Source organism: Halichondria panicea, chromosome 13, assembly GCF_963675165.1.
Source record: "Halichondria panicea chromosome 13, odHalPani1.1, whole genome shotgun sequence".
Classification (NCBI taxonomy): Eukaryota; Metazoa; Porifera; class Demospongiae; order Suberitida; family Halichondriidae; genus Halichondria; species Halichondria panicea.
Window position 1 is genome coordinate 3909683 of NC_087389.1, and position 25194 is coordinate 3934876.

Below are 25194 nucleotides of genomic sequence, written 5' to 3' on the forward strand. Positions count from 1 at the left end.
TTGGGGGGAATATAATTATGTCCACATAGCATCCAACTATTGAGATTCCCCCAAAGTATTATACTAGCACAAAGCTCACAAAGTTAGACAAATTCAATGCAAAATGTGCAATTGTCTCAAAAACAGACTGATATAATCATGTGAGAATTAGATACTAGCTAATTGCACAATGCAGAATGTATATCGGATATTCAATAAATGTCACATGATAATTTGTGGTTCTGGCACCGAGGTACCAATGTTCTTGTGTGGGAGTATGCGGCCACCGTTAATGTACAACTCATCTTGAATGATAACATCTTCCCCGAGCACAGAAATGTTCTCCATCCTCACCTATACAGGAAAAACACCAGATAATGATGGCATTGATCGACCATGATGGTTGCTAAAAAGGATGCCAAAGTTTATGAATGGCTGCTGTTCTCCATGATCCAAAACAGTGCATGCTACAAACTATTCTGAAAAGGCTGGTATATACACTGCACCGTATAACTGGAAAATTTGGCGAATGAGCCATTTGAACTGACTTGGCGGTTTCTTAATATGGCATGGGTACTACAGCAATGATTGCATCCACCGGAAAACTTTAATTTGGCGATAAATATTGTGTAAAATTCGCCACATTTTCTAGTTATACGGTAACTCAAGATTGAAGCATCCACAAATTTAAATCCAAAAAATGTGACTAGAAGCCTATACATATACTTGCACTTCATTGATCATTGAGCAACTGTAGCAGTCTCCACCGACACACGCACGCACACAGCAGTCTCGACCGACACACGCGCACACGCACACGCACACGCACACATACACACACATTAACGTATACCTCACTGCACATGCACACACCGAGACATAACAATTATAACCTTAAGAGGTACAGTGTAATAGCGAGAACACAGATTCAACTAGAGCACTAAAGTGCAAACCCTCGGCTGGTGACATGATACTAAAGAAACCGGAGGAATGGTATAATTATAATGCAGTGCATGTAGCATGCCTATGACTAGCACAGCAACTCAAGAGCAATAAAACTAAACAACAACGTACAACTGCATGAGACATGCACTGTGGACTGGGATCACAGCAAAGAAGCCTGGAGTCTTACACTAAGAGAAGTATGGCTCCTGCTAAGCTGGAGTATAGGATCCAGAGTCAGTCAACAACCAGCCACAATTCTACTTTCTTGACCGTAGGCCTATTCAATTGTTCCTGGTACGGGATCACTTCAGCTGAAAATACGTAATGAACCTTGACTACGTATTTGCAGCTGAAGTGATCCCGTACCTTGACTCAAGGCCACGAGCAAGTTTAGCTTTTGCTCGCTTTTATTCGACAAAGGAGCTTAACATCAAAATCTTCTACTATTTAAAACAAGATACTGTTGTGTGAAGGCTATACATGCTGTAAACACAGTGCTGTGGTATCCAGGTGAGTAGAAAATCCCATCACAAACAAACAAACAAACAAACAAACTAGAGCACTAAAGTGCAAACCCTCGGCTGGTGACATGATAATAAAGAAACCAGAAGAGTGATAATGCAGTACATGTAGCATGTATGAGCAACTCAAAAGCAATAAAACTAAACCAGACTGGAGGCATGCTGAAACTTTGAGTGTTAGTGGTACATGGTATGCATGTCACATTAGACATGTACTGTGGACTAGACTGGGATCACAGCAAAGAAGCCTGGAGTGTTAGACTTAGAGAGGTATGGCTCCTGCCAGGCTGGAGTATAGGATCCAGAGTCAGCCAACAACCGGTTAACCAGTCACAATTTTAGCTTTCTACTATAATTATATCAATTGTTCCTGGTACGGATCACTTCAGCTGCAACTACGTAATCAAGGCCACGTGAGAAGAAGTAGCTAGTTATATAGCTGCTTCAAGCTTCTTAGCTTTTGCTCGACAATGAAGCTTTAACATCAAAATCTGCCACTATTTAAACCAAGATATTGTTGTGTGAAGGCTATCCATGCTGTAAACGCAGTGCTGTGGCATCCAGGTGAGTAGAAAAGCCAATCACAAACAAACAAACAAACAAACAGACAGACTACTATACCTGTGGCCGCCCACGCGCGCCTCGGGTAACAAACCAACAGACTACTATACCCGTGGCCGCCCACGCGCGCCTCGGGTAATAATGCATCTCAGTACTTACCCATTTCCCGACAGTTGATTTCCAGCCAATGATGCTGGACTGCACCCAGGCATGTGACTTGACGGTGGACCCACACAGCACTGTGGACTTTGACAAACACACTCCTGCAAATGCAACAGTTAGATCAACATGGTTAGAGTATAACGCTCTAAGGAACGTGCCTAGAAAAAACTAGTCTAAGACTAGAACGTGGCCTATAAATCAGCCTGGAGGCTGGGGCTTTGCCAATAAGTTGAAGCCCCAAACCTGGTCTCAAATACAAGACTGCATGGGTTACATTGTTCAAAAGAATTCCTTGGCCACGATTCTAACACAACCCTACAGTCATGCCTACCATCTTCTATCACAACGTTTGGTCCAATGACCACACTCGGTCCGATTCGGCAGTCCTCACCAATCTTAGCAGTGGGGTGCTACAACAAGAAAACAGAGGAATAACCATGCATTGTATGCACACGTTCATTAAAGAAACACAAACTCTATGCATGGGTACTACATTACAAATATGCCACACTCACTGAAACCCACGTATAAGATGTAACTCGCAAAAAGCACCATGCACCTGTACGATAGTCTGCGCACAATACGTAAGTATGTACATGTACAGTACACAACTAAATAACACACGTACCACAAGAACATTTCCAACAAAATTATCTCCCTTCGATAACTTTGCTGGGTGATTGTCCGCAAGATACGACAAGTACATCCCCACACCTGTGACAAAGTCTTTGGGCTGACCAATATCCATCCAGAAACCTGAAACCAGAGATAGTTAATCATGTGATGGTCATGTGATTAGTAAGTCACCTTGTAAGCTATAGGTGAATAATTCTCCTTCTTTTGCCATGTACGGGAACACTTCTTTCTCAATCGACATGAATCTAACCTGTAACCATAGCACAGACATAGATAACTAACTATACGTGCATGTTGGACAAAGAAGAGAGTGAATGAGTACATGCAGTCGGCCAAGAGTATAACTAACTATACGTACATGTATGCCATGGACAGAGAAGAGTACATGGAGTCGGCCAGGATCATGATTGTCATACAAATACTGAGTATAGGTTTTAGCAAGTTGATAATGGAGGGCATACAAGAAACAACCTACAAGGGAGCTCAATCCGAACAAGAATCCTCTGAATAAGGAACGTATTAAAGTGTACTTTTACTTTATTCAGACGTTTGCTGTAGTATTTTAACCAGCAGGTTAAGCAACTAAAATGCAAAAGCAAGCATACTTATACATGCAGCACTGTAAATAAAACTGTGCTTCGGGGCGTAGCAGCAGGAGGCATATGGCAAACATGTTCGTGTGCCCGTCTATTCCAGCTCTACATTGTAACTGCTCGGCGGTTGCAATAAAATACAAGCACATGTAAGAGCTTAATTCTAGCCACATTTTCATTAGCAGATTTGCAAACTAAAGGTTTCTCGAGTTATGGCTAGTTTTACTTACAGTGAGGCTGTTGCTGTCTTTTCAGAATTAACATCATCTTTTCGCACTATGAGTTAGCTTCCATTAATCATTAAGGTGAATCTACGAGAGTACGAAAACAGCTGCAAAGTCACTATGAGAAAGCAGCAGCCACTACTGAACCTTGACCTCTTTGCACATCCACCTGTTTTTTTTTTTATCTTCGCACATTTACCCCTTTTCTCAGTATTATGCTCATGCTATAGAGATCCACCCTTTTCTACAAATTTACAATTAATCACCTCTTCCTCTAACAATAATAATACTTGGTGAGCGAAACAAATAAGCCAGAACAAAATATGCCAGAGACAGTTAGCACCGCGATGCTTAAACACTCGTTATAGTTAAGAAACAAGCAGACAGACAAGCAATAGTTATGTTACTGACTCTAAAACAAACCTCAATCCTCTTTAGAACTGATGGGTTAAAGATGTACATGCCTGCGTTGATCTTGTTCGACACAAATACTTTTGGTTTCTCCATAAATCTCTGTATCTGTCCACTTTCCTCATTGTACACCACAACCCCGTATTTGGACGGCTCTTCCACCCGAGTCACCTGACATAGGAGAGGAGGTTTTTTTTTACATGTACACACTAAGAACTTGAATGATCAAAAGTATTGTAAGGTAGTATTGTAAGGTGGTCTCTAAAGTGGTACTTGTACGTTATGTATGCTATCAGCAATCAGCTATGCATGTAGTAGCCTCGATTCCAGGCCGCAAAGAGAAAGGCGCCTTTCTCTTTGCGGCCTGGAATCGAGGCTATACATGTAGCTATTATAACTATGATACGGTGTATATAACTGAGCTCAGAAAACTGCTGAGCGTATCTGTATGGAGGCCTGGTCAAAATTAATAAGTTATTGAACTGACCACAATGGTTCCTTCTTTCCCGTGAGCTTTGTGCGCCTCTAGCATCTTGGTGAAGGGGTAGTTGCAGATTACGTCACTGTTGAGGACAAAGAAAGGGGAGGAGTCAGCATCCAATATGTCCCGGGCAAGGGCAAGGGGACCGGCTGAAGGGGACATGAAAGATGTGTCAAATTATTTATGGTCCATACAAAGTAAGGAATGGCCACTTTTATGGGGTATACATGTACTACTCTAGCCTCGTTCCCAGGCCGATTTTTCTTTAATAGAACGAAGTTGAAAAATACGGCCTGGTTGATTGTATCTGGGCGTGATTCTCTTTTACCCCGTATAAGTTTAATACCATAATTTACATGTAGCTCTGTGTATATGTATGCGCTCGAGTACTAAAATCTAGCCATCGATTATATAGCTAGCTGGCTATGGCAAGTTAAGTTGTGCAAAAAGGTCTTACTCTCATGGCAGAACAGACCCATGCTCTCCAGCTCTGTCGGAAGGAAGAAACGTCTTTGTCTGGTTTTCAACATGGTCTCTTTGCTATCAATTACTGTACTTTGCAATGGACTACAAGCTAATAGGTACGACCACACTGCCGACCCTTGTCGACAGGTGTGTTGATTTTGCAAAATCTCTATGCTTTTGTTTTTTGGTTCCTACAACCACGCCCAGACACAATCAATACCAGGCCTACTTGGTAACCTAGCATTATTTAGAGACAACTCGGCCTGGGAACGAGGCTAATACTACTCCTACTAGAAACAGTTTTATTGATATCAAAGCAGAGAGAAATAGAGCAAACGTACCTGTTCCTAGTGGTTCTTGCTCATGAGAAAGCGTGATTGAGATTCCCAACTACATGTATAATTATATACGTAGATTATAGCATCAACATCACTTGGTTAGGCAAAACAGCACTAGCTGATATAAACTAGAGCACTGAAGTGCTAACCCTCGGCTGTTGATGTGAATCTATAAAAACCTGAGGAGTGTTACACAATAAATACTGATGTGTACGTATGAGCATGGGGAAGCTGGCTAGTAAGCAGCAAGCATTAACATTAAAAGCATGCTAAAATCGTTGAGAACTGAGTTTTAGTGGTGCAGGAGACATGCATTGTGGACTAGGATCACATCAAAGTCAGCAAAGAAACCTGGAGTCTTATGGCTCCTGATATCTACGTTCCGGAGCTAAAGAAGTAACAAACCACAATTCTAGCTTTCTAATTTTAGCGACCCTGTTCCATTGTTCCTGCACGGTTAAAGGATCACTTCAGCTAAAAACACGCACCTCAATTAAAGGCCGCATGTCGTTAGCTAGCCATGCAGCCAACGTACAAGTTCAAGTTTTTTAGCTTTTATTCGACAACAAAGCTTTAACACCGACATTAAAACTAATAACTTGTAATGAAGGCTATCCATGCTGTAAACGCAGAGCTCTGGCATCCAGGTGAGCAGGTTCAGATATTACAAACAAACAAAACCAACAGACTACACCCGCTGGCTGCGGCAAGGCCTCGGGTAATAATTATAGTGATATTGTAACACCCTCACCTTCTGTTCTTGCTCTTTCATCTCCTTCTCTAAGAGCTCAGCCCGGTAGCTCACTGCCAGAATGACATGCTTTACTCCAGCCTGAAAATACAGTGGAGTCGACAGTACAGTACAAGTGCGTAGACAATACAATTGGAAATACACGTTGGTAAAACAATTGGAAATGTGAGCTTCTACACATGCAATGCTGAGGCCATAGATACTATAAATTACATGGATATGAAACGCCTCTAGATTACAGTGATTCCAGATAGTATCCAGAGTTTTGCTGGGAGGAGGATTATCTCGCAGCTACCAGAAAATGAAGAGCTACTGGCAAGCAAAGAATCTGTTGTCACAAGAGTCTACGATTGAAAGCTGAAGTGATACCACTATGATTGGCTTTAACTAGGTCTGTAAAGTAAGTTTTTGTTATGATTGTTCCAGTTAGAGCGTTGTTACAGTAGCTGATTTGTGAAGCTGAAAATGGCTATATTTACTCTTTTAATAACTTTGTGTCAGTTGATCTGAAAAGAATTGCTGTGTTAATTTTTTGTGTAGTAGTTAGCCAGTAGGTATAGTTACTGGGTCCACTTACTTCTGACCTTGTGTATGCTTTAACTATCTGGTTACAAACAGTTGAAGGTGTTTTCAAGTGTCATTCTTTGTGTCAGTTCATTTCTTGAACCACATTTATTGAGTGTCTGTACTAAGTTTTATTGCGTAGAGTAAGGGCATGTTCACCGGCCGGGTGGGTCCACTAAGTTTTATTGATGCACATGTCTTAGTTTGGCTAAAAATCAAGTTCAAATGTACTAAAATTCACGCTCTCAATGAATTGTTGTTGATTATTTATTATTTTTCGATTATTGAAATTATAGCTACATAATTATTATTCGTTCGTATAGTAGTTACAATGTCATACTTGACTGTTTGCTTATGTTTTGCAGCCAGACTACACCTCAGACAATGCCTCGCGGAAGAAAGAAGGAACCATTATTGGCAGGCGAAAGAACGACACGAGAATGTGACGTCCACATGTCTATGTCAAAGCCTCTACTCCACATCAGCTATTATAGCCAAGCATTATCATGATTCATTCATTTCCTAGACACATAGTTTTTGTTATTAAATAATAATAATATTTTGTGCTATATTGAATCCCAGAATGCACATGTAAAGTGTATCCTTGTTATTGTCAAGCCTCCATCATCATCATTCTAAGTCAGAAATTTTCAAAAGTCATCTGTGACGCTCTCAGAGCTGGAACAACTAGAGACGCCATTTTGGAAAAATTCGTATACTAGACCATTACATCCGAGGCAATCATCATCCCAGCCCAAACGTCCGTTACGGAGGCGTTATGCTGAGGCTTAATAATTATAAAGATTGATGTGCAGGCTCGCCCACAATTGTACATTTCATTGTGATACTTTTGATACTTCTTACAGTTTTTAGTTTAGTGTAGACAAAAACACAAAAGACATGAAAGAAATCTACCTCTGCTAAGGCCTCAATTTGGTGCAGTAGGATGGGTTTATTGGCAAACTCCACCAAAGGCTTGGGCTTGGACAGTGTGAGTGGCCTCAGTCTTGTTCCAAATCCACCAACAAGAATCAGAGCCTTCATTATAAACAATCAAGTCTTGTTCTAGCTAGCCTTCAAATACTCCAATCTAGATCTCTTCTATAGCTAGCTAGCTAGCAAAGGACTATAAATAGGGTACGGCAGGTAATTTTTATTAATTTTCCATGTGGTCTGTGCCATGCCAGTGGTAAAACGAGACACACCCCTTATTTTGCACATGCGCATTGCCCCGCCGCTAAACAAGGCGACATCGACACCAGTCAAGCAAGAGGTGAAAATTATGTGTCAATTGATAATTATACCCAAGAAGGCTTCTGTTCAGTAACAAGACACAGCATTGATTCTGCACTCCACTCAAAATTTACCACATCTATGCATTGAAGGATAGGTGCTAATACAAAAAATGTGGAAGTTATGAACAATAGAAAAAACTGAACAATCATTATTTAGCACAGAAATTGTAGTAGCTTGTTAAGTTATCTTCTGAGTTGTATATAGAGTCTCAATTATGAATGGAAAAGACAATTGCAAGAAACCGAGAACAATCTACGCTCCTCAACAAGTCTGCTACTTGGAGGAAAAGTTTGCAGAGCAGGACTTTCCCAACAGAACTCAGCGAAAAATGTTTGCTGAACACCTACACCTGAGTGAAAATCATGTTCAGGTTAGTTATAAATTTGCATTCTTGGAATCTGGGGTACTATAATTATAGGCTATTAAATGCTACAGATTTGGTTTCAAAACAAGAGAGCTAAACAAAAGAGGAAGCAGAAAATAAGAGCTAGAACCGAGAAAAAGGTACACGTTCCCAAGCCACCTTCATTCTGGCCCCAGAATCTCTCCTTTAACAGCTCTCTCCAAGGTAGCTAAATTGCATGCCTGTATGTGAAAAGAATTGTATAATGAGTGAATTGGTTGGTTATAATTGCTCTACTGGAATTGCATTTACACAGTTTTGGAGTCTGACAGTGAAGACATTGTGTCAAGTAGCAGTTCAGATCGGGCAAAAAATCCCAGTACTATTTCAGCAAGTAACTCTTCTGCTACAAGCAATCAGACTTCTGAAGAAACAAACAGCAGGAGAGCTAGCAATTCATCTCGTGAAGCTTCACCAGTGGTAGTGCTTAATTGTTTCGACAGAAAAGGAACTCGTGAAGGCGATCATGTTTGCCAGGTCAAAGACATTGACATCTCCTCTGCCAGAGAGCATCGAATGCAGTTTTATTCAAATGGCTTTACCAATGGTTTAAGGTCATCTGCCCCATTGGCAATGAGTTTACAATTACCACCACACCATCATCCCGCTAATTCAATCCAAATATACGCTTTCAAGCCTGAGGTGATTGCAAATCCACTTCTTCTTCTGGCGAATTGTGCTACACAGTTACATAAGGCACGTTCTACACTTTCAGCGAAGAAAAACCACTAGCGAACTGAGCCTAATGTGAGGGCTGTATCACTAGTTGTGAAACTCTATCTATCTACCCATTAATATTTTTATGGTCCTTATATCCACCTTTGTTTTTTGTTATCTGACATTATGCTTGTACGCTCACACGAGTGTCCATTTACGCGCAAACGTGATTGGTGCGGCTATATTTCGAAAATAAACCCAGCAAAAGGGTCGTCGAACAAGTGTGTGAGGTTAGGCTCTGGGCTCCGCCCTACTAGCACTGGATCCTTCTTCTTCTGTCTTTGATCTTCTGGTTATAGTTCTTAATTCTGTGGAAGATGTCTGAATGGAACATAGTGCAACAGTTGGCTGCTGAGTTTCAGAAGCTCCAGGCCTCCACTGGAGCTCAAAAGTTGTCTGAGCGTAACTGTGTGGAAGTGGTAAACAAGCTGGTTGAGATGGGCCTGCTAGATATTCTGTACACCGTGGATGGGAAGGAGTACATCACCCCACAACACCTGGATAGGGAGATGCGGAACGAGCTTGTGGCTAGCAAAGGTGAGGACTGATGTGGACACAAGCCGTGTAAATATTTATGAAATAAGATTTGCGACATAGATATACATGTAGATGCATAGGTACTGGTTCCGTATAAATCACTCCTTGTATTAATTGAATAATTTTCCTCCCAGGTCGGCTGAACATTGTTGATTTACAACAGGTAAGAATAATTGCCGAGTTACTAAATTAATGTGTGTGAGTAGCGCATGGTTACTTTAATTTTGTCTCTCTCTCTCTCTCTCTCGGCTAGATACTCAACGTGGACTTGAGTCACATTGAAGCAAAAGTTGGAGATATTCTAAAACGTGACCGCAACATAGTTCTGTTACAAGGAGAGCTCATTGACAAGTAAGCTGGTACAGTAATAATACATATAAAAGATTCAATTTGGTACAATTAATTGATCTTCCTAGCTCTCCAATGGTTTGGTGAGTATCAGACACTTTAACTTTCCAGTTTATAGTTTTTTCTGACAGTATTGTGACCATGGACCAATTTCTGAGGTTAACTGTATTAAAATGATGCGTGTACAGATCGTATGTGAGGGCTCTGTGTGAGGAAGTGAATGAAACGTTGCAGGAAGTTGGTCAGGTGTCCATTGCCGATCTGAGCAGAAACTTCAGCCTACCCAATGACTTCCTCATGGAGGTACTGTATAATTATTGTCAATCTCATAGTAAGTGTATCATTATAGTCTAGGGTCCTCATAATGTGTTGCATGTGTTTTATGCAATCAAGAGTATCCATAAAGTAGACCCCGAATGTGGTCTCTTTGAGAGCAATAATTCAAATTGTGCTAGACGAATATTCGTTCTTTTGGGAAGTTCTTTATATTGTAGGTCTTTATATTGTAGGTAGACTATGGCCCACAGTATACCTCCTCTGAGGCACTTTTCCATTGTTTTTCCCATGTATATCGTATAGATATCCCACTGTCATTGTCAGACACAAGACTATAACTGACCTTTTCTTTGCACTCCAGCATATTGAAGAGTCAATTGGTACGATAATTCATGGTCAACTGGACAAAAGTGGCTCTGGTGCCATTTACACTAATGCTTTTGTGGCAAGGTACGGAAAACACAATAACTATACTGAACCGTATTGGTTGCATCCATGAGAGTATGGGTTGTTGTAAACAATTGCAGCAGCAAGGTTATTCTGAGGGTGAGCTAGGTAGATTGTACTAGATTGATGTAGTTGCTAACATACACGACCAGCTATTATAGCATATTTGTGACAATTAACTGCAGGTCAGCCTCAGCAGCAGATAATTATCGGCAAAGTGTCATTGTGTGCTGTTCTTCTCTGCAGGTATATGTCTCGTATTCGAGGATTGTTCAGTGCTGTGACTAGACCCACAGTCATCGGCCCTCTCTTGTCTCGAGGATCATTTCAGGAGAAGCTGTTCCTCAGTGAGTTATCAAGTTTAGTGGTTGGGTTTTAGTTTCTAGAGGCTAATTGCTTGAGCTGCACCGCGCCTGTAGTACCTCCTCTAGTTGCCGAGTCGAGACTTGAACCTTAAAAAATCAGGCACCACTATTGATAGAAGTCAGTATAGAAGTCACTGTATCATTATATGCGTACATCTTTCAAGTCTAATGCCCCGCCCCCTCCAGGTGTTCTCCACGAGTTGGTGTCGAGTGGTGTTCTGGCGGGTACCCTACATGGTCACCTGGAGAAGGCCGTCTACGTTCCTCACGTGTACACAAGGATGCAAAACAGATGGGCCGACTCTTTCCTGGAGTCTAACGGATATTTGGGTAAGGCAAATGACTGTTACATGATGATGGACTTACTTTTCAGGCTAATCAGTTAATGATCTTTACCGTATTTTTATTTACTTCGCATCTACGTGAAAAGCCCAACAATGTCAGGATTTCTGTACTAGATTGCAGAGGAATATTTATGTGCAAGTGTGTACAGTACATGTATATACGTGTTTACCATAACCATAGCTTATAGCCTTCCGTATTTGTAGTTAAGTCCACCCCCACTTACCCCTGTAGAGTACGATGCCCTCAAGCGACTGGGCATAGAACAGCCTACTGTGTTTGTGAGTCAGCGCTACTCTTCCCGAGGTGATGTGATAGAGCTCTCCTCGTGTGTGGTGGGGGACGGGGTGATGACCGAGCTGGCTGCCAGACTAGAGGACGCACTCGTCACTGAGGGATGGGTCGATGTCCTGGTGGGTCGGACTTATAACATTTGTACCATGGCATTGTGGTATATGTAGATACCTCCTGATTATAATGCTGCCTCTGTCATCATTATCAATTTATAATTCATGTATAGGGTTATGTATAGTCATGTAAATTAATGCAATTATTTGTACAAGTCTCTTTGATGTTGAAGTCTAGTAGCATGTACGTATCTTAATACTGCATTTTTTTCTGAAGTATACCCCCTTACTTTTTTAATATCCCATTATCTGGAGAACTATTCGTACCCACCCACCCACCCCACCCTCCAGACCTTACTGCCTGCCCCTTGCACCCCAGAAGATGCTGAGCTCCTTGTTCAGAAGAGCTACTCCTCTGATCCTGAACTGAAGGCTGTGGGAGGGTTCCTTGTTAGAAAGAGCTTTATTCAGACCTGCTTTGAGCACTTCAAACCGATGCTGCAAGAGAAAGCTCAAAAGGTAAGAAGAGTAAGAGTAAGGTAAGAGTAAGAGTAAGGTAAGAGTGCTTTGTTGTTGGAGAAGTTCTCTGATTGTTCGGAGACTGTTATCTCACAAGTAGCAGCTGATATCAGCAGGTGTGCACATATCACATAAATATAGTCTGTGCCCCGAAAATAGTCTTGATCTACAGTCCTACTATCTACACAATAAAATTATATCCATAATGTACATGCAAATAATTAAACTGCTAAATTTCTATAATAATATACCCTATTAGATGGTTGAGCGTGATGCTGTGATGGTGTCAGAGATGCTCCAGCAGTCCGAGGCCGTTGAGGAAGGTGGTGGTCGTAAGAGAGGAGGTCGGAAGGCAGACAAGAAGTCAGGAGGAAAGAGGGGATCACAAGAAGCCAGTAGAGTGGCGGGAAGGGCAGAGCTCCAGTTCATGTCTGTGGAGGAGGTGAGAATGAGATAGTAGTGAACGTTCTTTGCTGTACTGTATAACTATGATTGCGCAATCAACACGCCACGCCGTTAGACAATCATGACATGTATAATATTTACTGCATGTAATGTGTTGGTGTGATATGCATGTTGACTGGTGTACACATGTACCGCTCCATTAGTCGTCTTCTCTCTGAATGCGTGGTCCTGTATACATTGTACATGTTAGAAATTACAATGTACAACTGTATCATAATTATTGTTACGCTACTGATTGTGTGTAAAGTTTACCTACGTATACAAAATCTCACTCCTGCTGTTACAGATGAGTGCTTTGTTGTTGGAGAAGTTCTCTGATTGTTCGGAGACTGTCATCTCACAAGTAGCAGCTGATATCAGCAGGTGTGCACATATCACATGATCATGTTAAATACTTGATAACACTGTTCACACCCTCTGGCTATACCCTCAGAAATCTGGTGTTAGCTGTTGATATGTTAGGTGATGTAAACCCGTGCATCATTAGTGCATCATTAATGGTATAGCTCACCTCGAGTAAATGTTTTGACATCCTAAAATTACACGTAACTGTAAGTACACTAGACAGTACTGCCCCGTATTTTTTAGCTGTTCTAAAATCAAGTGCATGCAGTGCTGAAATCAACAGCTTGTGGCCCGTTCTGTGTTTAGCTTCCATGAATCAGTGCCCTGCTTACACATGTATTTCTATACAGCTCCTTACGGACAGCCTTCCAAGAGGAGGTTAGAGAATGTCTGTCGACCCTAGGTCAAGACTCCTCCGCTAGTCAGCAGAGAAAGAGACACGCTGACACACAGGAGAGGATGGTCGGACTGTGGACCAACGCCAAACTCTTTGAGAGGGCTATAGCACACTTTGAAGGTGAGGATGCAGTACATGTACACCAATAATAATATTATTGAGCCTCCGTGACGTGGTGTAAGACTAGTAGCCTTTGATACTATGTAGTGATTCATAATTGCGTGAGGCTAAACATGTATTTAAATCTTCACAAGTGTTTGCTGTAATGACTGAATTTGTTGTATTCCCGTCTTCCCCTCGTGCCCAGGTGATGGTGCAGTCCAACTGTCCAAGTATCTCCTACGCACTTTGTGCACTGATATGACAAACATGGTCTTGCTCTACATAACAGAAGATGCTTCGTCCAATTCTGGGGAGATGACAAAAAAGGTAGCAAAAAAACTTTATGTGCTAGTTGACCAGTTCCTTAATCCAAGATTGCTGTACACATCATGGTTAGCAGTCTCTGAGCACATGCAATGTTAAACTTATTTTTATCCCTTCATTCTTCTTCTCAGGAGCGTTCCAAGATGACATCTAGTCTGAGTGAGCCAGCCAAGACAATGTTGAGTGAAGTGGACAAATCCCTCAGTGGAAAGGTGGGAATGTTTAAATAATGCAAATGTGTATTCTAAGAGTAAAGTGCATTTTTTATGTGTATTGCTCACAGGAAACGGGGACATTTTTTGAGCTATTTGAAAGCGTATGTGCTGAAGACTTCTGCGGAATTCTTCTCAAAAAAATTGACAAGAAAAAAGAAAGGCAAGTTACATATGTAGAGCTAATGTACACTTAAATACATTCTTTGCACTAAATTGACCCGAAAGCATTTTGAATGAATTAGTGCCAAGTTTGTGACTCCGACCCCCTAATGCCACACACAGCACAATGGCATATACATCTACGTGATCATGTATGTAACCTGAAGTCTGCTTGTGTGCGTGTGCGTGTGCACTTATGCACATCCTGGAGCGTGTTATTATCATTGATCTGCCTGTAACAGGTGCTTGACTATACCAGTATAATGATGAGCCCCCCCCCCCACACACACAACACACCCAGACAGTTGTTGTTCTCCCACCAGCAGTCTCTGTGTGAGAGTCTAAAGGAAGAGGTGGAGCCGGCCATGTCCCTACACCTCATCTCTGTCATTCTGTTTCAGCAACAAACTGGTACCATTGTCCATATCCCCGGGAAACTTGTGCCCACAGTGATTGCCTTTCTCGCTCAGCATCTGGACGACAAGGCTTACTTGAAGCTAATCGAATGTCAAAAGTTAGTCAGCGATCGACTGCGTTCCGTCGTTGGTGATGATGCAAGTCCTGACAACGGTGGTGGAGATGATGACACACTCAGCAGTCTGCTCACTGAGCTCAAAGAATTGGCACTCACCAAAACAAAGAAAACTGTAACTGCTGGAAATTAGATAACTCTTAAAAGGTATAATTTAACGTACTGTCGACTTACCCCACTTTGAGTTTTGTATCGTTCTGAACGTTAACGTACATGTACATGTATATGGAATCAAAAGCATTTTCTCATCAATGTCTTTAATGTCATTAAGAGCTGAGGACAATCTCAACAACTAATTACATGTAGCAGCATATGTAACGCATTATTACTTATAATGAAGTGTGCTTTCGACATTATCAGTCAAAGTGAGTTTTCCAGTAGTGTATCATTATGGCTAAACGTTTGAGTTTCAGTGTGTTGTTCATATTGATACTGAGAGCATCCTCTAAATCGTCTACAGTAGCTCCTCACCTATCTTTCAATGTCTTGTCAAAGGACTTAATCGATGGTGTTTACCGTCCCTACTCTGAGGGTTCCAGTGTTGGTGTTCAGTTTGTCACTACTGCAGACAGTCTCAGTGTCCTCACACTCGATGGAGAACCTGTCATTCAAGTTTCAAAAGCTGTTGGTGGTTATCGGGTGCTGAATATTGATAGGCAGACATTTTTACAGAAATCTGGCACGGAGGAATTGTCCAAAGACTATGCTGTCCCATTCAATACTGAGCTTCAAGTTGACCGATTGAACTATCTTGTGGCCGCATTGCATGATGTTCCAATGGATCACCATAGCATTGTCCTACAAGAATCAGTCTTTAAATTAGCACATTTTCTGGAGACCAAACTTTTCATACAAGCAGCAATTGCAATGGGTACCGAATTATCCATCTCTGGAAAGGAATTTCCTTCAGCTCTTTCGATGTATATGACAGCAATGCAGCTGGACAAACTTCTGTCAAATAACTCCCTCCTCAATCCAATCTCCCCGTCTGTTGATTTACGTGCCCTGGGACTCGGAGATGACGATTGTCTTGCAGAGTGTCCTCCGTGTGAGGATGACTTGTGCTTGGGTATGTGTGGCTACTCCTGCCACTGTTGGCAGTGGGTGTGTGGCGATTGCTGCTACCATCTGGGATGTTATGGTCATGACGTCTGCTGTAGGGAAAAGTTTGTGCAAACAAAGTGCCTTTTCCCCATTGGAATTACGTGTGAATCTGAATACACCTGTTAATTAAAATCTGCCGCTATGTATACGTATACATTTTAATTAGAAATGCTGTGTGATTCTTTCGCTTGTTACAACTACAGTTGCACTGTTCGTGCATGAATATATTTAAGACACATTTGCAGGTCTTAAAAAACACATAGTAAGTTTGTATAGTAGCCTCCTTCACATGCAGGCCTTCCATCCACTCTCAGAGGAAGGGCGGCCTTTAATCGGCGTGGATTCGAGGCTATAGCCTCTGCAATTACCTTGAGCGTGGGCAGTGCGCGCAAAAGGTGGCCTCAATACCAAGCCGCGGAATTTTAGAGGGTTTCATGAGTTAATACCCACGTGGCTTTTAGACTCTGCTGCGTTTGTAGGACAGTCAAGATGACCGAGATGGATGTAGATAGTTCAAAAGCTGTGGTTGATCTGACTCAAGGTAAGCAGCCATTTATTCGTCGATCACTCTTTATGTTTAATTTTTTTGGCAAATGTGCATTCAGTTTCAGTGACTTGATTAGTTTTGTTGCTGCATATAGCTAGTGTTATTATATTGGTTATTTCGTCTCAGTGACCCTAGACGAGGGGATAAGCTCTGCTGTAGTGCCTTCTGCTGGTCTACTGGATGTACTTGAGAATGAGAAGTATTGTGATGTCACCTTTGTTGTTGATGGAGAAAAATTCAAAGCACATCGAGTGATCCTTGCCTCGCAGTGTGAATACTTTGACAGGTATCAATGTCACTGCCGGGCTATAAATATGACATGTAAAATGACATGTAGGCCTATATGGATCTAGGTTTGCATACATCAACATTATAGAGGCTGCCTGTTTTTCAACCCAATGCATGTGTAATAATGTAATAATGGATGTTGTTTATGTTAGCACATTATTGTTACTTTTAGTAGAACACACACATAGACCTGGCAAGATCGAGCATGCCTCTTCAAGCATGCATCTTCAAGATCGAGCATGCCTCTTCAAGATCCACCAAGACTCATCAGGACTAACCATAGAATGCAATTAGTGCAGGCATTAGTATATAAACTGGTTGTTAAATTGTGCATGGCAGTCTTGTGAATAACCAATATCATTTATCTACAACTATCAAGTGAACCTGTTCACACATGCATTTATATTCAATTTCTCTCTCTGGCACAGACTGCTGTATGGGCCCCTTAAGGAGGCGAAAACTGATCAGATAGCACTCCAAGACACTCCAGCGGCTGCATTTCAATACCTCCTCAGATATTTGTACACTGGGCAACTGGAAACTATTGACATTCAGGTTAATAATTATTTTCATGCATAATTATAGACATGCCAAAACATGATTGCATGTATTCAATTGTCACTCAGCAGGTACAATGTTAAATATTTACTCTGCATGCATGCATGCCACAACATGTACAAACTAGAGCACTAAAGTGCAAACCCTCGGCTGGTGACGTGACATGATTATGAAGAAACCAGAAAAGTGATATAATGCAGTGCATGTAGTGATGAATATCATGTATGACTGTCTAGCACAGCAACTCAGAAGCTAAACCAGACTGGAGACTGAACAGACTGAAACATTTGAGAACAGGGTTTTATACGCACTGTGGACTAGGATCGCAGCAAAGAAGCCTGGAGTCTCATGCAGAGAAGTATAGCTCCTGATCCCAGAGTCAGGGACAAACCAGACACAATTCTAGCTTTCTATTGTATCCGACCCTTTTCCACAAACAATCTGTAATAGTGGTTTATGCAAATAATAGCCGTGTTTAGTAGTACGCAAAAAGCTTCTTAGGTTTAGCTCGCCTTTTCTGCGAAACAAAGACTTCTTTGCAAAATCTGCCAAATTTTAAGCCTTAGTTTTAATGCAATACAAGTTTCCCTACGTACAAATTGTGATGCCTAAATCACCAGGTAAGCCAAACTGAGCGAGACACACACACGGACACACAAACAGACTGACAGACTACTTAACCGAGGCCGCCTACGCGCCTCAGGTTAATTAGTGTATTGACAATTTAGGTATATATTTTATAGCATGCCTTGCATGCACAGGGCATACTTACAAGCGTGATTCATTACCATGTATTGTGCATGTATGTAAATGTATAGGCTGCATTGGACTTGCTGTGTCTGGCTGATCGCTACCAACTCAATGAGCTCAAGTCCTGTTTGGAGCAGAATCTCTCTCATCATTTGAGCATCAGTACTATCTTCCAGTTTCTCTTCTATGCCGAGGCTTACAACTGCAGCGACCTTCATCAGATATGTACCACCTATATCGAATGCAACACACATAGTGTTTTATGTAGTGAGGTCATTCTCAATTTGCCTTACAGTCACTTCAAATCGTTTGTCTCTCGCGATCAACTACTGGTAGATGAGATTGAAGTGTTTGACACAGTACAGAAATGGATTGCTCAAAACAATCCTGAGACGAGGGAGAGGGAGAAATTGCTGAAATGTATTCGGTTGTCGGAGATATCAGCCAGTCAGCTACAAGAGAAGGTTGCTTCCAGTGGCCTCTTTGACAAACCTGTTATCTCCAAGGCACTGGAGATTCAGAGCAGCGCTTCTGAGGTGACGGATGGTGATATGCCTCGTGGAAGAACTAGTGAGTATTGTGTTATAGTTACAATCCTAATAAAGCCAGATTAACTGTTAATATAACATTAATTATCTTCATACAATCATGAATGTAACTCATACATTTTTTCTCTGAAATTGAGCATTTTATTTCGAGGGTGTAAACTTTCGCGGAATGACCGTTAGAAAGGTTTTTGCGGATTTAATTTTAGCGGAATAGCAGCATGCATGTAATATTATATTCGTGGGTATAAATGTTTGCGGCAGATGCTTGATCAGCAAAACCCACGAACAATACGGTATATATACTTACCTTTTTGTTTTGTTTGTAGCCGATAGCAATCTGTTTGCTGATGCTGCCACCACAATCGAGAATTACGAGAACTTTAGTCTCAAAGTTCACCCTGACTTTTATGGTGAGGCTTTTCGAGGCAAACCCTCAGACTACAAGTTCTATATTCTCTCTCGAGCCTCACATAAAGTCTCTTCCATCACCCTCATGCTTTGTGACGTGTTCCTTGTCAATAAACTCAAGTTTGAGGCCTACTCCGACTCGTGGAGAGAGGATGGAAATTTTGATGAAATAAAGGAGCCATTCTCGTACAAGATTGAAGTGTCAAAGGACTCGAATTCGTGGATGACGGTTATTGACCATTCCAACTGCAAGTGTTACTTCACTCAGCAACTTTACTTTCCAAGGAAGGCAGTTCAGTAAGTCGTATAGAATGTGCCAGTTACCATGACATCCATGAGACCAATTTCTCTATAATTACATACTGTACCCTCCTGTACACTATGTGCTTATAATTTCATAATTTATCACTGGATACTCCACATTAGGCACTCAGTTTATGTAACATACACCTGTACCTTTCTTAACCGACCCAAAACATGCATAGCCGAGTAATCTCACAATGCATGGTTTAATGCTCAGGTATATAAAGTTGACCATAATGAGGGCACATGACAACCTGCAAGTTAGGTTCCTCAGTTGCTCCTGCAGTTCCAGTGAGCAAGAACCACAGTTCCGGCACTCCAATGGAATTCTAGGTATAGTTATGGTCTTTCAACCATGTCAGTAATGCCATCACTTTAACTAGCTCCTATACGTTAGGTCTGTGTAAATGAGTGCACAGCAGGCATGAAACCATAGGCCCTGTATGAAATCTAAAAGTTTTGGAGTAGCTAGGCCAACAGTTTGGTTCTTCCATTTTTAGGCAGCAGCTACTTTCACAGTTTAAATAGGGTACTGTTTAAATAATTATAGTGCACATTACTCTACTGCCCAAAGACGGTGTGTTAAACACGCAGCATTTACAATAAGCTATCAATAACCATCCCTCTAGCTCTTTACGTATGACTTCCTTTTCTTTAGCTCCATTGACTCCGTTGACCCCAGCAGTCATTAATTTCATGACTGTAGTTCACAAAGGTGTCAGATGCTTTCTCACCCTACACCAACCCTACTCCATCTCTTCAATCACGTGAGTGGCATGCCCACTGTGATTGATGTATACAGGCTGGGCATGAGTGGCATGCCCACTGTGATTGATGTATACAGGCTAATAGAATTGGCATACCCACTGTGATTGATGTATATGTATACATTACAGGGCTAATAGAATTAGGCAGTGTATATAGTCCAAATTGATAGTGTACGTGTCCAAAAGTAGCCAAGAGCATTTCAGATGTAACACTAACTAGCCTGGGGTACATGTCTATAACTGCAATTTTGCTTGAGTGGCAGCTATTTTGGAACTTACTCTAAGATAAGATATGGCAAGATTGAACACATGCCTATACTTGGTTTTATCAGGAGTACTTAATTACTCCTGGCATGATATAAAATAGTAGATTTACATACGTTAGCTTTATGTGTTGTTGTGTTCCTAGGCTGAAGGTGTGTGGACTGGTGGGGTCGGCTCATGTGGTGGTCAGCGTCTCGCTTGTGAACAAATACAAACAGTACCAGGTTGTGGCCGACTTGAAGAACTGCATTTTGAATGAGTAAGTTCACTGTTGCAACGGAATATTTTAACTAGTGGTGAATAGAATCCCGGGATTTCAGTATTGTGGTAGCAACTAAAATGCGCTCTCTGTACTGTCAAGTTATGATATCACCAAACAACATCGAAGATATACCTGTTACATGTAGTTGCATACTACACCACATTGATTTACTTTTACCGTTTATCTATTTTTGCAGGAGTGACTTGCAGATCACATTCCAGGAGAGAGTGGTGGCAATCATTACTGTCGATATCCTCGATTTTTCTGTGGAGGTAAGCTCTAATTAGTTGTACCAGATCATAATTTAATATGCGAATACATGCGTGCATGTTCGTACTGTTCTTTCACGTCAAGCTCTGAGTTAATGTACTGTGTCTAATATGCTTGGTGCATATAATGTATATAGTTGGTGGATTGAAAGCTAGGTTAATCATAACATGGAGGTCACGTAACTGTGGTTAGGTTTTGGGGGAGTACTGAGAGAGGGGCCCCTGTGATTAGCATTGAGCACGTAAGTGTTGGGGCCCTCATTCAGCCCCACTAACATCGTAAGATGGCTTAACCCTTTATGAATGGGAGGGAGGTTGAAACGTAAAATGGCTTGTTGGAGGCTGAAGAATTCTTCAACAATTTGATTAGCTTAGTGTGCACAGTCATCCCCTATGTACAGTACATAGTAGATGATTTGTTTGTTTTATTGACTCAGGGTCAACTTGTACCACTCTCGAAGGACACACCCATCAGTATTAAAAATATTGTCATTGGGCAAGCTATAGTTAGTTGAACAAATGACATTTTATTGTGACTTTCTTTAATTGTTGTGTTGTGTTGTGTTTGTCAGGCTAGTCTATAATCGTTGTCGCAATCATAATTATGTTTTTATGCTATCCAAATTTAGTTCCATCATTATGCTGTTGTTGTTTTCACAGAAAATCAAGAAGCTTATACACACACATCTGTCTCTCGTACTGGATAGCCCTCGTACTCAATTCGTATCATCATTACAGCTTTGAAATTTGCAGTAGTCATGCAGCTATCCCGATACTAAGTCTAGTTGTTTGATGCAAATGTACTGTAAGCCACATACGATGCCTATAGATATACATGTATAGATATATAGCAGCTTTCATTATAATGATATTAATCAGGAAAACAGCATATCACGCTCCCCTGTCTGACACACTTTGCTATGGTATAGGGCTTTTACTGGTTGCTCGGCTGTGCCCACTACCTCATTTCTACCTGATTCCATCATTATTCTGTCAGGTGGTGTAATAGCAATTTTTAATACCGTATTACTAGAATATTTTGTGGGAGAAAACCTCTACGAATGAGCCAATCAGCAGAAAATTTGACCCTTTGCTATCCGTAACTATTGCGTTTGGCAAGGATCGCGTGTATTTATATACTAGTAATAATTTAGATTTTATTATTAAATACCCTCACTGAATTTAATAGCAATCATGGAAACTGATAATCATAAACATGTTTCAATTAATTATCACATTCAGAGAGTGAATGGTAAACTGTCATTCCAAATAATGGAAAGCATGATCATCACATGCATCTATAAGCCACTTCATGTCAATTACTATATAACTGTTACTATACTCTCTGCAATTAGAACTACAAACATCTGTCGATGGCTGCATCTAATTTCTAAACACACTGCATGGTAGCTTTATTGGAGACTCATTCCTGAAGTGAGTTATACATTTGATACTATAATATTATGTATTCAGTGCATGCACTCAGACTGTGCAAAATTGTATATATATGTACTGAAGTATTACAGGGGGATACAAGTAATCTATGAGGATCATTACAAGTTGCACAATTTAGGGCAGCAGAAATGCATGGATATAGTCAGACATTACTGAAACATTTTCTCAGTATTTAGTGCGTATATATATACATTAGTAGGCTGCAGAGTATATACGTATAAGTTTGTACCCTGGTGTGCTCTGATACTATGGAGTATCAATTGAAAACCTCCTGCATATACTCTATATATATGCATGCATGCATGCATGCTTTACATAAACTTTTTGGCTCTGCTGATAATAGCCTGCGTGCATGGTGAACTCCTCCAGAGGCTCGTTCTCCCGGAGATCTGACTATACTAGGAACTATAGGGTACATACAGTATTATGCTGTTCATGCACCCTGCAGGAATGTGCATCTATGTACCTATATATACAACGGACATTCAGAAAAGTCTTTCAGGTGATTCCATTGAAGCACTTGACAACTTTGATTTCATTCCTGAGGAATTGCAGCAAACTTTCTGGCTCATATGCAAATTTGCCTACGAATACATGTCTAGAGATAAGATTTTCGGAGTCTGAATTGTCCTCCTTTTTCCCAGAAGCAATAAAATTGCGCGAAAATTTTTCCTGTTTTGGTCTGCTGCAGTTGGCACGCTCAATTCTATCCAGTGGCCATGGCTTGTCTTTTCACTTTGCTCACCTGACCATCCAGGAGTTCTTGGCTGCCCTCCATCTTGTAACTCTATCCAATGAAGAAAAAGCAGGTGTTCTTAATACTCATGCTAGAAGGGATCGGTTCTCCATGGTATGGAGGTTTGTTTTAGGTCTTGGAAGTAATAAGGAACAAGCCCATAAATACAGCAAGACTCTTATTCCTTTGGATGATTCTTTAGTTAATCACTTAACGTATGCAATCCGTGATGACGATATGTTATTGGCTCATTGTGCATTAGAGTCTAAAGATGACGTCATCAGTCAGAAAATAGCTGGTATGATCAATGGACAACTCTGAGTCAGTGTTTCTGACAACCCACATGATTATGTAGCTGTGTTACACGTACTTAATCATACATTAAGCTCCTCTAATCTAAATCTTAAGCTCAGAAAATGTGGTATAGGTCCAAAACAACTGAACCAGTTAGCTAACACTCTCGTTAGTTCCAGAAGCAGGCTGCAAGTTAAATCGTTGTACATAGACAACAGCAAGCTAACTGACGAAAGTGTCACATATCTTTTAAGAAGGGCAGCAAATTCCTTTCAGTATGTAGAAACACTGTCATTTGAAGATGCAGGTATTAGTTGTTGGGTGCCTTCCACCCCTCTTAAACATCTCACTGACCTCGATGTATCCAACAATCCTCTCAATACAGAAAGCTATACTGAGTGACAACCTATCAAATCTAGAGGAGCTAAATCTGTCTAAAACTCTTACTGAAGACTCCGAAACAAATGGTACCCTACTTTCCACCCTCATTCCATCCATCATCTCACATTGTCTTCTCTTAAATAAGCTTGATCTATCAAAAAACATTCTTGCTTCGCATGGTGCATGTGTCTTGGGAGAATACTTTGTACCACTTACTACAAAAAGAAGGGAATTCAAACTTGATTTAAGCGACACAAGTATAGGCACTGAAGCAATGTTACTCTTCTCAAATAAAGTGGCTGAAATGCTGAAAAGCTTAGCTCCTTTTTTAGTCACAATATCAAGTGAATGTGATCTTATTCTTCAAAATAATCCACTTGGACACGATGGACTAAAAGCAATCTCTAGATTGCTAAGGAGTGAACTTTGCCCTGTTACAAAACTTAATCTTGATGAAACGGACACGAGCAGTGACCACCTGCTTCAATCTTCTCAATGCAGTGGTCCAGGTGAAGAAGATAAAGTTGAAAGCAGCTCATTAACAGAACTTAGAATGTGTAATAACAAGTTAGGTGGACACATTTATCTTGACTTTATGGTAACCACAGCAACAGAATATCTTTTCACCAACCTAGAGAAGCTGTATTTAACTAACATTCTAATTGAAGATAACAGTAAAATTGGGGAAATCCTTAAACTATTGCTGATAACAATTGCATCTTATTGCCCCTGTTTGAATCATCTTGATATCTCTGAAAATAATATTGGTGTACATATGTCGTCTGCACTTGGAGAAGCTTTCCCACTATTCATTTGCTCCCGAACACAAACAGTAGAGATTCATATGGACAAATGCAATATCAATGATGAGGCAATGATTGCCTTTTCAGATCAAGTTTCTGCCAAAATGAAAGCTATACCTAAACAAGGATTCTCTGAATGCCATCTTTATTTTGACGAGAATTCATTGGAGGGAAGTGAAGGCGTCTTAGCCATTCTTAAAATGCTCACAGTGTGCCCAATAACATATTTGGATATTTGCAACCTTGCACATCATGTAACTGAAACTCAGCTCCAACATGTCAGCCTTATAGCGAGTGATAATTATCCAAACACTGTTGTTGAAAGCAGTAATTTAACCAATCTGGATATGCGGAACACTAAAATCAGGGGATGTTGTCATATCAAGTGTTTAGAGATTGGAATAGTTAACAAGTATCTAACAAACCTTGAATGGTTGTGTTTATCCAACACTCTAAGTGACAATGCTAAAGAAAATGGAGTACTACTATGTACATTACTGCCTGCTATTGCATCTCACTGCCCTTGTTTGGAAACATTGGATCTTTCTAAGAACAATCTTGGTGTGCCTGGAGCAGATGCACTAGGGGAAGCATTCCTTCAACTCGTTAGTGTTGGTGGAAAGTTGGACATTGACCTAAGTGAGGCTAGTTTTAATAGTGAGGCTGTGATCGCATTTATTGAGAAAGCAA

The 25194-nt window shown here is 40.9% G+C and overlaps 3 protein-coding genes across 3 annotated transcripts; 2 read left to right on the forward strand and 1 right to left on the reverse strand.

Moving 5' to 3' along the window:
* Positions 1 to 78: 78 nt before the first annotated feature.
* On the reverse strand, positions 79 to 7819 carry LOC135346480 (mannose-1-phosphate guanyltransferase beta-like). Its single transcript, XM_064544106.1, has 10 exons — positions 7547 to 7819; positions 6068 to 6148; positions 5320 to 5368; positions 4520 to 4662; positions 4045 to 4203; positions 2976 to 3054; positions 2797 to 2924; positions 2500 to 2578; positions 2166 to 2269; positions 79 to 333 (listed from the first exon to the last, which is right to left on the reverse strand). The coding sequence occupies exons 1-10, from the start codon at positions 7673 to 7675 to the stop codon at positions 202 to 204; spliced, it is 1083 nt and encodes a 360-aa protein (XP_064400176.1). The 5' UTR covers positions 7676 to 7819; the 3' UTR covers positions 79 to 201.
* A 1438-nt stretch (positions 7820 to 9257) lies between these two features.
* Positions 9258 to 15023, forward strand: LOC135346477 (E3 UFM1-protein ligase 1 homolog). Its single transcript, XM_064544102.1, has 16 exons — positions 9258 to 9584; positions 9719 to 9747; positions 9838 to 9935; positions 10121 to 10235; positions 10570 to 10658; positions 10902 to 11002; positions 11207 to 11350; positions 11597 to 11775; positions 12061 to 12228; positions 12488 to 12670; positions 12980 to 13056; positions 13389 to 13555; positions 13743 to 13864; positions 13993 to 14073; positions 14145 to 14240; positions 14541 to 15023. The coding sequence occupies exons 1-16, from the start codon at positions 9365 to 9367 to the stop codon at positions 14898 to 14900; spliced, it is 2229 nt and encodes a 742-aa protein (XP_064400172.1). The 5' UTR covers positions 9258 to 9364; the 3' UTR covers positions 14901 to 15023.
* Positions 15024 to 16310: 1287 nt separating this feature from the next.
* Positions 16311 to 21463, forward strand: LOC135346478 (BTB/POZ domain-containing protein 9-like). Its single transcript, XM_064544103.1, has 10 exons — positions 16311 to 16412; positions 16545 to 16704; positions 17135 to 17261; positions 18083 to 18584; positions 18889 to 19267; positions 19491 to 19606; positions 19932 to 20040; positions 20450 to 20563; positions 20763 to 20838; positions 21273 to 21463. The coding sequence occupies exons 1-10, from the start codon at positions 16361 to 16363 to the stop codon at positions 21348 to 21350; spliced, it is 1713 nt and encodes a 570-aa protein (XP_064400173.1). The 5' UTR covers positions 16311 to 16360; the 3' UTR covers positions 21351 to 21463.
* The last annotated feature ends 3731 nt before the right edge of the window (positions 21464 to 25194 follow it).